We start from the raw sequence: 14575 nt of genomic DNA, 5'->3' as shown, positions 1-14575 counted from the left end.
AGGTTCCCCATGATATGCACATTCAGAAAGTCAGGAGGAATGGGATCCAGGGAAAGTTGTTGGTGTGGATGTGGAACTGGCTTGCCACAGAAGGCAGGAGCATACTTTACCTGGAGGTTGGTAATTACTGGTGCTCTGAAGAGTTCTGTAATAGGACTCCTGCTTGTTGTAACTTTTATAAATGACTTGGATGAGGAAGTGGAAGAGCGAGTTAGTAAATTTGTGGATGACATGAAAGTTGGTGGAGTTATTGATAGTGCAGAATGCTGTCGTAGATTACAATTGGACATTGACAGTTGGTCTGAGAAGTGGAAGATGAATTTCATTCTAGACAAGTGTGATACACGTTGGAAAGTCAAACTTGAACCAGAGTACAAACTTAATGGCAGGATTTCTAACAGTGTGGAGGAATAGAGGAATATTGGGGTCCACGTCAAAAGATCCCTCAAAGGTGCCATGCAAGTTGATGAATTGATTAAGAAGGCATCCTCCCTGTTTGCGTTTATTAGTCTAGCCATTGAGTTTAAGCATCGCCAGGTAATGTTGCAGCTCTATAAAACTCTGGTTAGACCACTCTGGGAGTATTGTATTTAGTTTTGGTCACCTCATTATAGGAAGAATGGGGAAGTTTTAGAGAGGGTGCGGAGGAGGTTTACCAAAACGCTGCAAGGATTAGACAGCATATCCTAAGAGGATAGGGTGAGTGATCTAGGTACTTCTTTGAAGTGAAGGGAGACCAGAGATGATTTGATAGAGGGGTAAGATGATAAGAATCAGGTTTATTATCACCCACTTACCTGGCTTCACCCATCACCTTCTAGCTTATACAGTACTCCTTCCCGTCCCCCCACCACCTTCCTTCCCTTTCCAATTCTGAAGAAGGATCTTGGCCCAAAACATTGACTGATTATTTATTTCCATGGTTGCTGCCTGACCTGCTGAGCTCCTCAAGTATTTTTAATGTGTTGTTCTAGACTTTCAGCATATACAGAACCTCCTGAGTTTATTGTCACTGATATACATTGTGAAATCTGTTGTTTTGCAGCAACAATACAGTGCAATACATAAAAATTAATGTTACAGTAAGAAACAAAAAAACTATTGTAAAAAGAGTGCAAATGAGGAGGTAGTGTTCACGGACTCTTCAGAAATCTGGTAGCGGAGGGGAAGAAGCTGTTCCTAAAATATTGAGTGTGTGTCTTGGGCTCTTGTGCTAGCAATGAGAAGAGAGCATGTACTGGATGGTGAGAGTCCTTCATGATGGATGCCACCTTCTTGATGTGAATTTGTCTTTGATGGCCAGCAGGCTAGTGTCCATGGAGCTGGCTGAATTTAAAACCTTCTGTAGCTTTTTCCAATCCTGTGCACTGGACACCCCCCCCCCCCGCCCCCCCCCATAGCAGACAGTGATGCAACCAGTAAGAATGTTCTCTATGGTATATCTATTAGAAATTTGCTGAAGTCTTAGGTGACATAACAAATCTCCTCAACCTGCTAATGAAATATAGCCACTGGTGTGCCTTCTTCATCAATATATTGGGCCCAAGATAGACCTTAAACGATGTTGACGTAGAGGAGCTTGACACTGCTCAACTTTCCACAGCTGACCCCTGGGGAGGATTGGTATGTGTTCTCCTGACTTCCTCTTCCTGAAGTCCACAATCAATTCCTTTGCCATACTGGCATTGACTGCAATTCAATGAGCTGATTATTTCACTCCTCTCCATCACCTGAGATTCAGCCAACAACTATGGTGTCATCTGCAAATTTATAGATGGTGTTTGAGCTGTGGCTAAGCATGAAGTCATGGGTGTAGAGCGTGTAGAGCAGCAGGCCAAGCACACATCCTCGAGGTGCACCTGTATTAATTGTAAGGAGGAGATGTTATTTCAGATCCACATTGATGGTGGTCTCCCAATGAGAAAAATCAAGAATTCAGTTGCAGAGGGAGCTACAGAGGCCCAGCTTTTGAAGCTTGTTGATTAGTACCGAGGGTATGATGGTGTTGAACACATCTATAATCAATAAATAGCAGCCTGACATAGGTACGTCATTGTCCAAGAGGTCCAATGTCGATTAGAGAGCCATTGAGTTTGCATTCACTGTAGACCTATCTTGGTGGTAGGCAACTTGCAGTTGGTGCTAGTCCTTAAATAGGCAGAAGTTAATTCTAGCCATGACTAACCTCTAACTTCATCACAATCGATGTGAGTGCCACTGGATGATACTTGCTGAGGCAGATCACCTTGATCTTTTTGGGCACAACTTTGATTGATGCCCTTTTGAAGCAGTTGTGAACCTCTGAATGCAGCAGAGTCTGAATGACCTGGAATACTCCAGTCAGCCGGTTGGCACAGGTTTTCACTGCCCTACCAGGCACACCATCTGGGCCTCATGCCTTGTCAATATTCATACCCTTAAAAAAAATGTTCTGACATTAGCCTCAAGTAGATATCACAGGTTCACCGGATGCTGCAGGGATCCGCACAGGTGTACTTTTATTCGCCCTTTCCCAGTATGTATAAAATGCGTTCAGTTCATTGGAGAGAGCAGTATCACGGCCACTTATGATGTTAGGGTTCACCATGTAGGAATTAATACCCTGCAACCCCTGCCATAGCTGGCATGTATCCAATTCCATCTCTAACTTCACTCACTCTTAACATGGCATTCTGTACATCATATCTGGATTTTCTGTAGAGTTCTGGATCACCGACAGGGTGGACAGCCTGTACATTTTTCCCAGATCAGAAATAGCTACTATGACGGAGCCTAAATTTAAGGTGGTTGGCGAAAAGTACAGGTGGGATGTCAGAGGTCGGATTTTTACAGAGTGCATCGAATGCACTGATGAGAGTGTTCATCGATGCAGAAATCATGAATCGAGGAAACACTAACATGATGCATATTTTAAGCTGCTATATTTTACTCAGATGCTTTTAATCAGATAGATAAAACATGTAGTTTCAAGAGGATATTTTAAAAATACTTGCAAATATCAAAAAGGGATTACATTAGACCAAATACAAAAACAAATATTTTATGTTTTGAGAATGTCCCACATCCAAGTATAGTTTAAAAAGTTTATTCCCCTCCATAGATGCTGCCTCGTTTGCCGAGTTCCTCCAGCATTTTTGTGTTGCTCTGGGTTTCCATCGTCTGCAGAACCTCGTGTTTATGATTTGCTCTCTCTGACTGCTGGATAGAAGCTAATGTAAATGCTCCTCCAAGCACTGTCTAAACATTGTGCTTAATAAGCTGACACTAAAAGGTTTTTAAGTTTTATACTAAGAAGCAGCAAGTAAGAGGAGCAGTAATGATGGAATGATGGAATTACTAACTGAAGCATCTGCTGTACCAGCTCCTTTTTCTTTAAGTTTGTTGAATAAGCTCCACTTTTTAAAATCAATATTTATAAGTCAGGATTTTTTGTACATTATTTTTGTTGAAAAAAAGTTGTCATCTTAAAATATAATCGGAATTGTGCATTTTGATGGTTTGAACAACCTTTTCCTTATCTTAGTTCTGTTTATTTCTGACACTCTAATTGACAGTCTGTACGCTCCTATCCATTTTTTTAAAAAAGAATTTTCCCTATTTGTCTTCTTCTACGCATCGTTTGGTTGTCAGTCATTATTTATGTATAGCTTTTCATAAATTCTATTGTATTTCTTTATTTTCCTGTAAATGCCTGCAAGATAATTATTCTCCAGGTGATGAATAGGTATTCTGATAGTAAATTTACAGTGACAAATGAACCATGTTGATGGGATCTTGGTAGAACTGTTTTTCCAGATGCATTCCTACAACCAATATACCTGCTTGTTATAATTAGAGTTGGGCCCAAATTACTGCTTGATTCTTTCAAGTGTCCTTACAAACCTTTATGTATTTTTCTGTGTTTCAACGTAGACAGGCTCACCCCGATCAACATCAATGGGTCTGCAGTTGGGAGGGTGAGTAGTTTCAAGTTCCTCGGTATACACATCACCAAAGATCTCACCTGGACTGTACATACCGGCTGTGTGGCAAAATAAGCACAACAGCATCTCTTCCACTTCAGCCGATGAAGAAGTTCAGCATGAGCCCCTAAATCTTCAGGGCTTTCTAAAGGGACACCACTGAGAGTATGACTGTCTGTGTCACCGCCTGGTATGGGAAATGCACCAACCATGATCGCTGGGCACTGCAGAGAGTGGTACGGATAACCCAGTGCATCTGTGGATGTGAACTTCCCTCCACTGAGGACATTTACAGCGGCAGGTTCGCAAAGAAGGCCTAGAAGATCGTCGGGGACACCGGCCACCCCAACAATAAACTGTTTCTGCTGCTTCCATCTGGCAAATGCTACTGTAGCATTAAAGCCAGGACCAACAGGCTACAGGACAGCTTCTTTCTATAAGCCATTAGACTTTTAAATTCACATGTCTGTATATTGTGATAGAGTCATAACACAAAGATTTTTACTCCCTCATGTTGTGGGATTGGTGTACAATTTAAATAAATTCAACTTGACACTTTCACATTGAGAAAAATTGCTTTAGGACTGTGAAGAAAAATCTTAACGTTCTGCTTTAAAATTTATTCAGGCTAGATGCTACATACAATCCATTAATAGACCACTATTTGGAATGTTTACACAGAGGTGAAAGGCTTAGAACTAAACACTTCAAGCTACTTCAATTTTATCAAAGAAGAAGTGAAAACTGCAAATAAATGAGTTAAGCTTCAAAGTGAAAATACATTTTTATGACTTTTTTATCTTTAAAATATAAAAAAAGACATCCATTCAACTCTGAATAGGGTTTGGGATAGGGAATGTCAGGATAATGGCTATTGGTAAATTCTGGCATTAGCTGTGGCCCAGGCCTACTCCAGATCAGTCAAACCAGGATCAGGTAGTGGCCCCTTTTACATCCAAATAAATGGTGTATGATACGTGGTGTTTCCATGTTTATTAATTCAGGATAGTACAGAGAAGAATATGAGCTTCTTGAGATTGAATTGCCCCTCACCACCTTGGGATCTACATTTTCCTAGCCTGGTGACTTATTAGGCCATAAGTGAGTTGCCCTGCATTTCTCAATGTTTTCCTGCAGCCTGACTGATGAACATCAATGAGGCCTGACCCTGAACGTAAACTAAGGCTCCAATCAAGAATCTCAGGTGGGCTTTGAACTGGCAGTTCAGTCCACTCTGCCATACAGTTCACTGAATTCCATTTTTGAGCAGTAACTAAATGAGAAGCATCGTAATTCAAAGTTTCAAAGGAGTATTATGTATAAAGTGATCAAACTTTCTAAGGAAACAGTAAACAATGGAAGCTGGAGGATTTTAAATTAATGAATAAAATAGTTGCAAATGCAAACATACTTGACAGAAAAAGTGATAAGAATATTCTAGGTTTTAAAATTTATTGGATTTTTACCATTAATGCGGTTTACCATTAATGTCAAAAATAATACTTCAAGCAAAAATAAGGCTTCAATGTGTTCTTACTGCATAAATAACACTTCTCAGTGTCCTTCAGGCACTTCAGTAAGATAATTAAAAATGGATCCCACACTGAACATTGAAATGGATTCCACCTCGTTTTTTTAAAAAAAAGAATTCCTAAAGAGGCAAGTGATCTTGAGAACAGAATTTCAAAAGAGCAACATAAGGGCTGAAGGGTGCAAAATACACAGAAAGAGCTGTAGCCAGAGAGTAGAGTTTTCAGACAGGAAAGAAGTTTGCAGATTGAACCAGCCGCCAGAGGAGATGGTGGAGGCTGGAACAGTAATAATATTTAAGATGCATCTGAGCAGCTACTTGAATGGGCCGGTCTTGGTGGGACGTGGAATTAATACAGGCTTGTAATAACCCATTCTAATGGACATGCATGATTAGGGTTTCTAAAGTGCTAGGGCAGAAGAGGTGAGGCGATTTCAGGGACAGTCTGGAGTATGGAGAGAAAAGACGGAAGAATGATATCGGAGTCAAGCTGCGTGGCACTGATACCAAACTGATTCTGCCTTAGCCACAAATGGGGAGGGAAATGCAGTCAATAATGAAGGAAAAAAAATTTAGCGGCAGAGGCAGAACCTACCCTTTTTTTGGGAATAAATTTGAATCCTGTCCAAGTCAGCTCGGAAGTGGAAATGGGTGTCAGTCCACCTGGAAGCTGCCCCGACCCTGATCGACAAACTCTGGTGAAACTTAAGAAAGATAGTGCGAAGTCGCACAAAGTGAAAACAATGTTACATGAAAAGTAAGTCCATCTGTACCTGTTATGCAGGTCTGCCGCCGCCTTTTGGACTCAGGAGTCACCTGGGTTTTCATTTCCTTGCTGGGAGGCGCTGGCTGATCGGAGTCGCTCTTTACGCAAGCTTCCTGCAGTCCGCACAAGTGCTTGGCTTTGTTGACAACGCGGCTCCTGTAAAAGGCTGGGACGTCTTGACATTTCAGTTCTTCCCATTCAAGGGTTCCTTCTACTGGAATGTCCTTACCGAAGTCATAATTCCACCTTTGTCCGGCAGCTTCAATATTTGCCCGCAGTAAATGCTGAAAATCCTGCTGCAGCTGCTCGTGATCAACGGGACCAAATAAGTTCCTTCGGACACGATCAGATTTACTTTTAAGATCTACTTCCAGTTTCTGTTCTTCGGAATTTAGACCCATCATAGTTACCTGAACAGAGGAGACAATCTTTAACTCAAAGTTGTAACTTGTCAAAGTTTCGCATCTATCAGTCTACGGTGATCCTAGCAAATCTAGTTTGCCCCCATGGATGGTCAGTCGCTACGGTACAACTTACATTAGTTTGACAGCAATCCTCAACAAATCGTGGCGCTGCAGAAGTTTGCACCAATTTGTTTCAGAACTGGTTTACATGGCGTAACTGTACATTGCAGTGAAACGGCAGAATTAATGTGTGTTTGTGCGAGAAAGAGAGGTGGGGAGGAGATTTTGGGAATTATCCAATTATTTGGGGGAATTTTGTACGGCTGATAAATTTGCAGCAGACGCATCCGCGGGTGTGTTTTTTTTGGGTCTTCTAGTGTATCACGCAACTTTTTTTTAAGCGTCAGGTTTGCGATGCTTTCCCGCGTTGAAACCACTTCCACCCCTTTCGCCACACTGTGTACCCTGTGACCGAGCTTAAATGCTTTTTTTTCCCATCAGATACATGAGCATTGCCTCCTCCGAGCCGCATTTCCCCGCCAGCGGTTCAGTGGCGCTAAATCCCACTAACTGTAGGTTGTGTAATGATCGCATTCCACACACCGCAGGCAGCACTTCCCGTTACAAACCCAACTCAAAGCCAGTGACGCACGTACGAACCGTTTCTCCTTGGTCTAACTTTATAAAAATAGTCGCCGATGTGCCCATTTCAGGAGGGGCTGGAATAGGTCAGGCAGACAGTGACTGACAGAGAACAGAGCCGAACACAACACTGCAGCGCACTTTACTACAGTTGTAAGAAAGCTTTCTACTAAAAGACTATGGGAAAACAGACTACAGTTTTCCCCAGTCTGGAGAATTCAGCATTGCAAAAAATCACCACCGTAAGCATTGTCCAGCCAACGACTTTCGTTAGATACATTAATTTCTAGATATCTCAGAATTTCGAAGGCCTCCTGCTTTGTTTTAAGAGACGCCGAACTAAATCTGTGTGAACAACCACCAGCATTTATGAAGTTTTCCATGAAATTATAACATCGCTTTGCCGAACAGATCGATTTTCAGTAAATTGCACTGTTGGGGGGGGGGGAGGGGATAAAATGTGTCCACTCGTCGGTTTGGGGTGACGGAGATCAGCATTCGGGAATTCCCGCTGCCTCCTCCACCCCATCTTGGGATTCCCAGGTCCTCTACGTGATAACACACCATATGTCATTCGCTTCACACCAGTTTGATCACGGCACCGCACTGTAAACCGTACACGGCAGCTCTACGCGAGGGGAACAGAACAATTTTTATTTTTGTATCAAATCTTTGGGAAAACGTGTTTTACACGGAGAAACGCAGGAAGGAAGGTCAGGGCGGGATTGTCAAAACGGTCGCATTTTCATTTCCTCAACGTATACAATTTCAACTGATCAATCATGTAAACATTGTTACTGTTGAATACATAAATGGAGTAGGCAGTTTGTTACACCTCCGATCTCACAAATTACAATAGAACACCGAGAAATACCGCACAGGAATAGGCCCTTCGGCCCACTACGTCATGCTCAACTAATTATCAACTAGTAACTAAACGGCTAACTAAATAAAACCCTTCTGCCTCCACAATGTCCACATTCTTCCATTCTCCGGACTTTCATGCGACTATCTAACACCTCATGAACGCTCTACCATACGTGCCTATTACCATCCTTGGGGCACATTCCAGACTCCCGACACTCTGGTAAAAGTTTGCCCCGCACACCTTCATCAAGATTAATAGGCAACTAATCCTCGGTGATGTTGCAACTCAAGAGTAAATCCCACTTTATTCTCCTCAAATTTCAATCAGATCGCCCTAGATTCTACCTCTCACTTTAAGCGATTTACAAGCGGCTAATTACTCCACCAACCCATGTCTATGGGAGGGAACAGGAGAAAACCCACATGGTCAGAGGGAGTTCAAACAGACTTTGCACAGACAGCATCGAAGATACACCTTTACATAATACATAAAACTGCCGGGTTAATGGGAGAAGGGGGCAAAACAAGAAAGGAAGGAATTATATTGGCTCGAATTAGAATTGGGCCGACTATGCTTAATTATTCCTTTTATCTTATTGGAAAACATCATTCTGGGTTGTGTAAGTTTTGTCATCATTACGAAACAGCTGAACACATACTATTGCAGTGTGAAGCATACAAGGTTGAAAGAAATCAAATGCAGACTCACTACTGTCTTTGGGGTTGACAATTTTCATTTTAAAACTTTATTAATTTATGGAAGTGACCTTAATTCACAGTTTTGTATTTCCTTACTTACAATCTATATAGGGCTTTTGGGGGACAATTTAGCTTTCATTTGATAAAGAACTAGTTAAGGGTTTTATTTCCCAATTCCCTACACCACACTCCAGTCCAGTTGGTGGCAGTAATGCTCCTTTGACTGCCAACCGCCATTAAAAGACAGAGGAAGAAGCACCGAAGATCAGGACTGAACCTTCCATCACAGGAGTCCTGATACATCGGAAGTCTACTGTGCCATCCAATTTAGTCGGACCTAGACCAGACACTGATTGACCAACTGAGTTCCTCCAGCAGGATTGTTTGTTGCAGTAAGCTACACATAATGTGACCAGGGAGCAAAATAAATTAATCATGATCAGCACTGAAACAGCCACAAAGACCCATTAATTAGTAAAACAACCCAAAGCACCAGAAGAGCATTTTCAACCAATACTTGGCAGTCTGCCAACTGAGGAGATAATGAGATAAACGCCTGCTAGCTTAATGAAAGGGACATGATCAAAGCAGACATATAGCAACTTGTCAACAAGTACAGACTGCACAGCCTTGCTAGCTGAAGGCTTGGTGATTAAAGTCAGTGTGATCAGGAGGTCAGAAATGGAGGTGTGCATTTATCTCTGTTTTTTTGATAATGTTTGTGAAATATAATTGTCAATGCAGCAATAGATGGGACAATGTTAGAAATATCCTAAACAACAGGAATTCTGCAGATGCTGGAAATTCAAGCAACACTCATCAAAGTTGCTGGTGAACGCAGCAGGCCAGACAGCATCTCTAGGAAGAGGTACAGTCGGATGTTTCAGGCCGAGTCCTGACGAAGGGTTCACCAGCAACTTTGATGTGTGGTTGCTTAGAAATATCCTTGTTGTTTTGTGAATTAAGTCACCAGAGAAGAGTACTGGTAGATATGAAGCAGCTCTTTATTTGAGAAAACAAGGTACAGCAAGCATCACACATGGAGATGCTTTTGGTGGAACGATCTCGCTGGCCCAATGTGGGCCAAACATCAAAGGACAATTCCATATTTACAATGCTTTTTCTGAAACTACACACTGAACTCCACACCTCCTGATTCACACCCACACCACAAACATCTAAGTTAATCTTAAATCAGCATTGTCTGGTCTGTGATTACTGGCTTTAAGAAGCCTATTGTTCATTTAAATTAAATCTACCATTTACATTTAGGTGTTTGAAGATTGGTGGCTAAATGTAAATGTGCCAACCCACAACACAAAAAATATCAGTCAAACAATCCTCATCTTACAAGTTTGACAAGTCCATAGCTATAGTCCAACACCAGCAAAAAAAAACAAACTACTGGAGGAACTCAGCAGGTTAAGCAACATTAAAAAAAAGTGGTCAATGTTTCAGGCTGAAATCCAACAGCAGGACCTGAGAAGGTAGAGGGGAAATAGTCAGTATAGAGGTACAGGAGGGATGAACAAGGGGCTGACAGGTGGAATCAAGTGAGAGGGAGACGATAAGCAAATGGAGCTGGGGGAGGAGAGGGCTGGAGATAGGAGACAATCAGGAGTTAATTTAGCAGAAAGTCGATACTACTTTACTTGCATATGGATTGGTGGTAAAGAGGTGGGGGTGGGAGGACCTGTGATCACATTTTCAACCAGGCTTTTGATGAGACACACACATCAATGACACAGAGCATTGGAACACCTGCACCTTAGCTCTGAAATTACATGATATAATCTTGTGTAAATTAAGTTAATGGACTGAACTGGCCTTCATGTTACTTTTCCATAGGTTCCAGATATCTCGAAACTAAATCATTGAAGGAGAGCAGAAGTCTTGCTGAATGATCACATTCAGAATTGACCAATGCTGAACTGAGCACTAATGGTACTAAATTTGTGTTCAACCATTTTCTTATTATATTTCCATTTAAATACGAGAAGCAAATTAAAGAACCTTTGCCTCCTTTGAAGCTGCAGTACTACCAGTGCAAAACCAGACTTCAAACGTTTCCAAGTCTACAGTTGGGCCGCCAGTCTTAAAAAAAACACTTTAATGCGATCGAAAATTGACAATCACGTCAGATCTTAGTATCAAAATATTTACCGGCTACTGATCAAGCGAGCTCAGTACATTTCTAGGTATACATCTGTAGGCTTATTTCCCTTGCTGGAGTGTAATATGGAGACTTCGTGGATCCTGGCGTTATATCTTCAGCATCACAACCCCTTGATTCTTAATCAATGAAACGGGCTATTTTTTGTTCCAATTAAAAGTTCTGGGTTGGTTTAGGATCGCTTCAGATTCTACCCTTCCATAAATCCCTCAACTACCTTCCATATATTTCAGATCTAGAGTTAACGCTTCAAATTCTTTATTTCCTAGTAATCCCCCCGATGCTATCCGTCTTCCCCCGCTATATTGCACATTTATTTGCTCCGGTCCGGATCCTATGCCGCACGTGAAGTAGACACGTGAGGGAGCGCGCGCGCACTTGTGGAATCTTGCCCGGATTAAGGATAAATAAAAGAGGGAGCTTTTATTAAAAAAAAGCATCTATTGGCGCTTAAATTTTGTTTATGCGCGTGTTTACATTTTTGTGTACTGTTAAACACGCTCTCCTTGCTATCACACATGAAAGTGTCCCCAAGTACTGTTGCCTTGTTTTAGTTGGTGTGTGTGTGTGCCGGAGGCGTTCAGTTGCGGCATGGAGGAACGAGTTAGTGTTACACGAGCAAGATTGACGTGGGCGAGTATTGTTTTTGCTGGAGAAGCTCGGTGAAATTGTGCTGCTGCGGATTCTCATTGTTGCACATTCTCCCTGTTGTAGATCAATAATTATTAGTTAAGGAATTTCAAGTCCGGGTGGCAGCATCAAACTCTCTTTTTAACAAAAATAGTAATTCCATGTTTTACCAAGTGGATATGTTTAATATTTGCCATTGTATAAGACTATGATTTTGACATAATACCTATGGGGGAGGGGTCCCATGATCTAAAACGGCGAAAAAAGACGGATTTTCAAACAAATGTCTTAAAAGTTAAAACTTTATGTACCCGAGTGAGGCATAACCTGCAGAAAATTAAGAAATATTAATATTAAAAGATGTTTAATGCTAATTAGCATTAGTATGAAATTCCACATGGACATTTTATTCAAGCTTTGTGTGTGTCTCACATCGCATCAATCAGTAACAGTTTGATGCAAGTGAGAAAACTGTATTCAGTCTTTGATGCAGAACGAAGATATCTTTAATGTTACCGATTGCATAAATATCGCGCGGAGAATCCCGTAGCAGTTTACCACACAGTTCCTGGGGCAGGTGCCACGGAGCAGAAGTTGCTTCCATCACTTTAACGAGATAAAATCGTTTCCTCGCACTTGCCCCACCCGCTCACCCAGTCCTGAGCACCCTCATTTAAATAAAGTGCAATGGGGACCGCAGTTTCTGGTTTTCTGATTTTTGTGGTGAGCCGAGGAAGAGACTGAATCAACAAGAGGCGGATCTTGTAACACCTGGCGAATTTGATCAGTAAAACTGGGGAGAAAAGAGGGTGTTTGCCTGTTATTGTTTCTGATGGCCAGCAGCACGCTCGCCCCTCCCCCACACCCTTGAAGGGCAGGCTGTTGTCTTCTGCGGGGAATCTTTCGTAGACACTTAGCACCTGGTAACCATCTAGAAGTCTCTACGGGCGTTACCAGGGCTTGGTGGTTGGTGAAGTTTCAGCTTCATGGTGACCTCTTCCTGTCCAGCTGTTTAACCTTCCAACTAGTTAATCATGGTCTTTAATCTTGGGTCCAAAATTGTTGTAGGTAGTGGGCTTGGTTGGTATACCGAGAAACTGGAACTCATTTTGAATTAAAACCAGTATCTGCACAAAGGGAAAGCACAAAAGTGTATATTCATTATCTAACTTACTTGTTAGTGTTATTTTATGAACATGATGTGAGTTTTCTGTTTAAAAACAACTGCATCACTTGAATAAGTGTGGGCTCCCTCACCTCTGCCCCTCTACACAGGTGCCCCTCAAGGTCGTGGCCCAGGCCCCCTCCTTTACTCTCTGTATACCCATGACCATGTTGCCACCCACAGCTCCAATCTGCTAACTAACTTTGCTGATGATACTACACTGATTGGCCTAATCTCAAATAATAATGAGGCAGCCTACAGAGAGGAAGTCATCACCCTGGACACAATCTCTCCCTCAATATCACAAAAACAAAGGAGCTGGTTGTGGACTACAGGAGAGATGGAGACTGGCTAACCCCTATTGACATCAATGGATCTGGGGTTGAGAAGGTGAACAGCTTTAAGTTCCCCAGCATACACATCACTGAGGATCTCACGTGGTCTGTACATAACGGCTGTGTGGTGAAAAAAGCACAACAGCGCCTCTTTCACCTCAGATGGTTGAAGAAGTTTGGTATGGGCCCCCAGATTCTAAGAAATTTCTACAGGGGCACAATTGTGAGCATCCTGACAGGCTGCATCACTGCCTGGTATGGGAACTGTAATTCCCTCAATCGCAGGACTCTGCAGAGAGTGGTGCGGACAGCCCAGCGCATCTGTAGATGTGAACTTCCTGTTATTCAGGATATTTAAAGAGACAGGTGTGTAAAAAGGGCCACAAGGATCATTGGGGACCTGAACCACCCCAAGCACAAACTGTTCCAGCTGCTCCCATCTGGGAAGCAGTACCGCAGCATAAAAGCCAGGACCCACAGGCTCCGGAACAGCTTCTTCCACCAGGCTATCAGCCTCATTAATTCATGCTGATACAATTGTGTTTCTATGTTATATTGACTGTCCTGTTGTACATACAGTTTATTATAAATTACTATAAATTGCACATTGCACACTCAGATGGGGACGTAACGCAAAGATTTTTACTCCTCATGTATATGAAGGATGTAAGTAATAAAGGCAATTCAATTCAGTTCAACCGTAGAGCAGCAGGCAGTATATCTGCTGCTATGTAGCTCCAGTAGGTAACAGAGGAACAGTGACAGTTGTGATGAGGTGATTTCTTAGAAGAATTTTGCTTTGCGATTTCATGCCCTCTCTGCTTTCCTAATTTCTGTCTTGCCTGCTTTTTAAAATAATAGTAGTAAAACAGTTTTGTTTTAATTGAAGCAATCCACACAAAATGCCGGAGGAGCTCAGCGGGGCAGACAGCATCAATGGAAAAGAGTAAACAGCTGATGTTTCAAGCCAAGACCCGTCATCCGGACTTCGTCTGTTGTTTTAATTGAAAATGCTTTTCAGTTCCCCTTCGGACATCTGTAACGGTGCTTGCTCTTTTATTTTTATTTCAATCTGTTTGATGATCCTTTAAAATTAATGTTAAATCTGTCTGACAATAGGTGGTATTCAATATGGAGATTCATAGTAAACCAACATGATTCCACAAAGGAAAGCAATGGGACTGTATAATCTGCAGCTCCAGTAGAGGACTGCAATAAAGAAAGTTTATCAGTGCTGAGAACATAATACTACAGCAGGCCGAGGAGAATATTAAAAGTACAGAGGAGAAATTAAACCAGAATTAGCAGAGTGAAGAGAGGCATCTGAAATGCCAAGTACATAAACAGCAGGAGGGTAACTAAAGAAACGTACTGTATTATGGCCCAGAAAGGTAGCTAGCC

The 14575-nt window shown here is 42.0% G+C and overlaps 1 protein-coding gene across 3 annotated transcripts in view; it reads right to left on the bottom strand.

The window, feature by feature from the left end:
* Nucleotides 1–14575, bottom strand: part of LOC134351580 (cyclin-dependent kinase inhibitor 1-like) — a 41223-nt gene that overhangs the window by 18947 nt on the left and 7701 nt on the right. Inside the window, exons 1-2 of one of the 3 annotated variants that reach the window (XM_063057923.1) lie at nt 12233–12257; nt 6267–6669 (exon numbers count right to left, since the gene is read on the bottom strand). In XM_063057923.1, coding sequence (XP_062913993.1) covers nt 6267–6663 — 397 coding nt within the window. In that variant the 5' untranslated portion in view covers nt 6664–6669; nt 12233–12257. Of the gene's footprint in view, nt 1–6266; nt 6670–8595; nt 8626–12232; nt 12258–14575 lie in introns of those variants that run through there. The other 2 variants (XM_063057925.1, XM_063057924.1) reach the window with 2 other exon arrangements.

This window comes from Mobula hypostoma, chromosome 9 (assembly GCF_963921235.1).
Source record: "Mobula hypostoma chromosome 9, sMobHyp1.1, whole genome shotgun sequence".
In the NCBI taxonomy this organism is placed as follows: domain Eukaryota; kingdom Metazoa; phylum Chordata; class Chondrichthyes; order Myliobatiformes; family Myliobatidae; genus Mobula; species Mobula hypostoma.
Note: the sequence above shows the minus strand (reverse complement) of the source record. Positions and strands in the feature narration are given on the sequence as shown.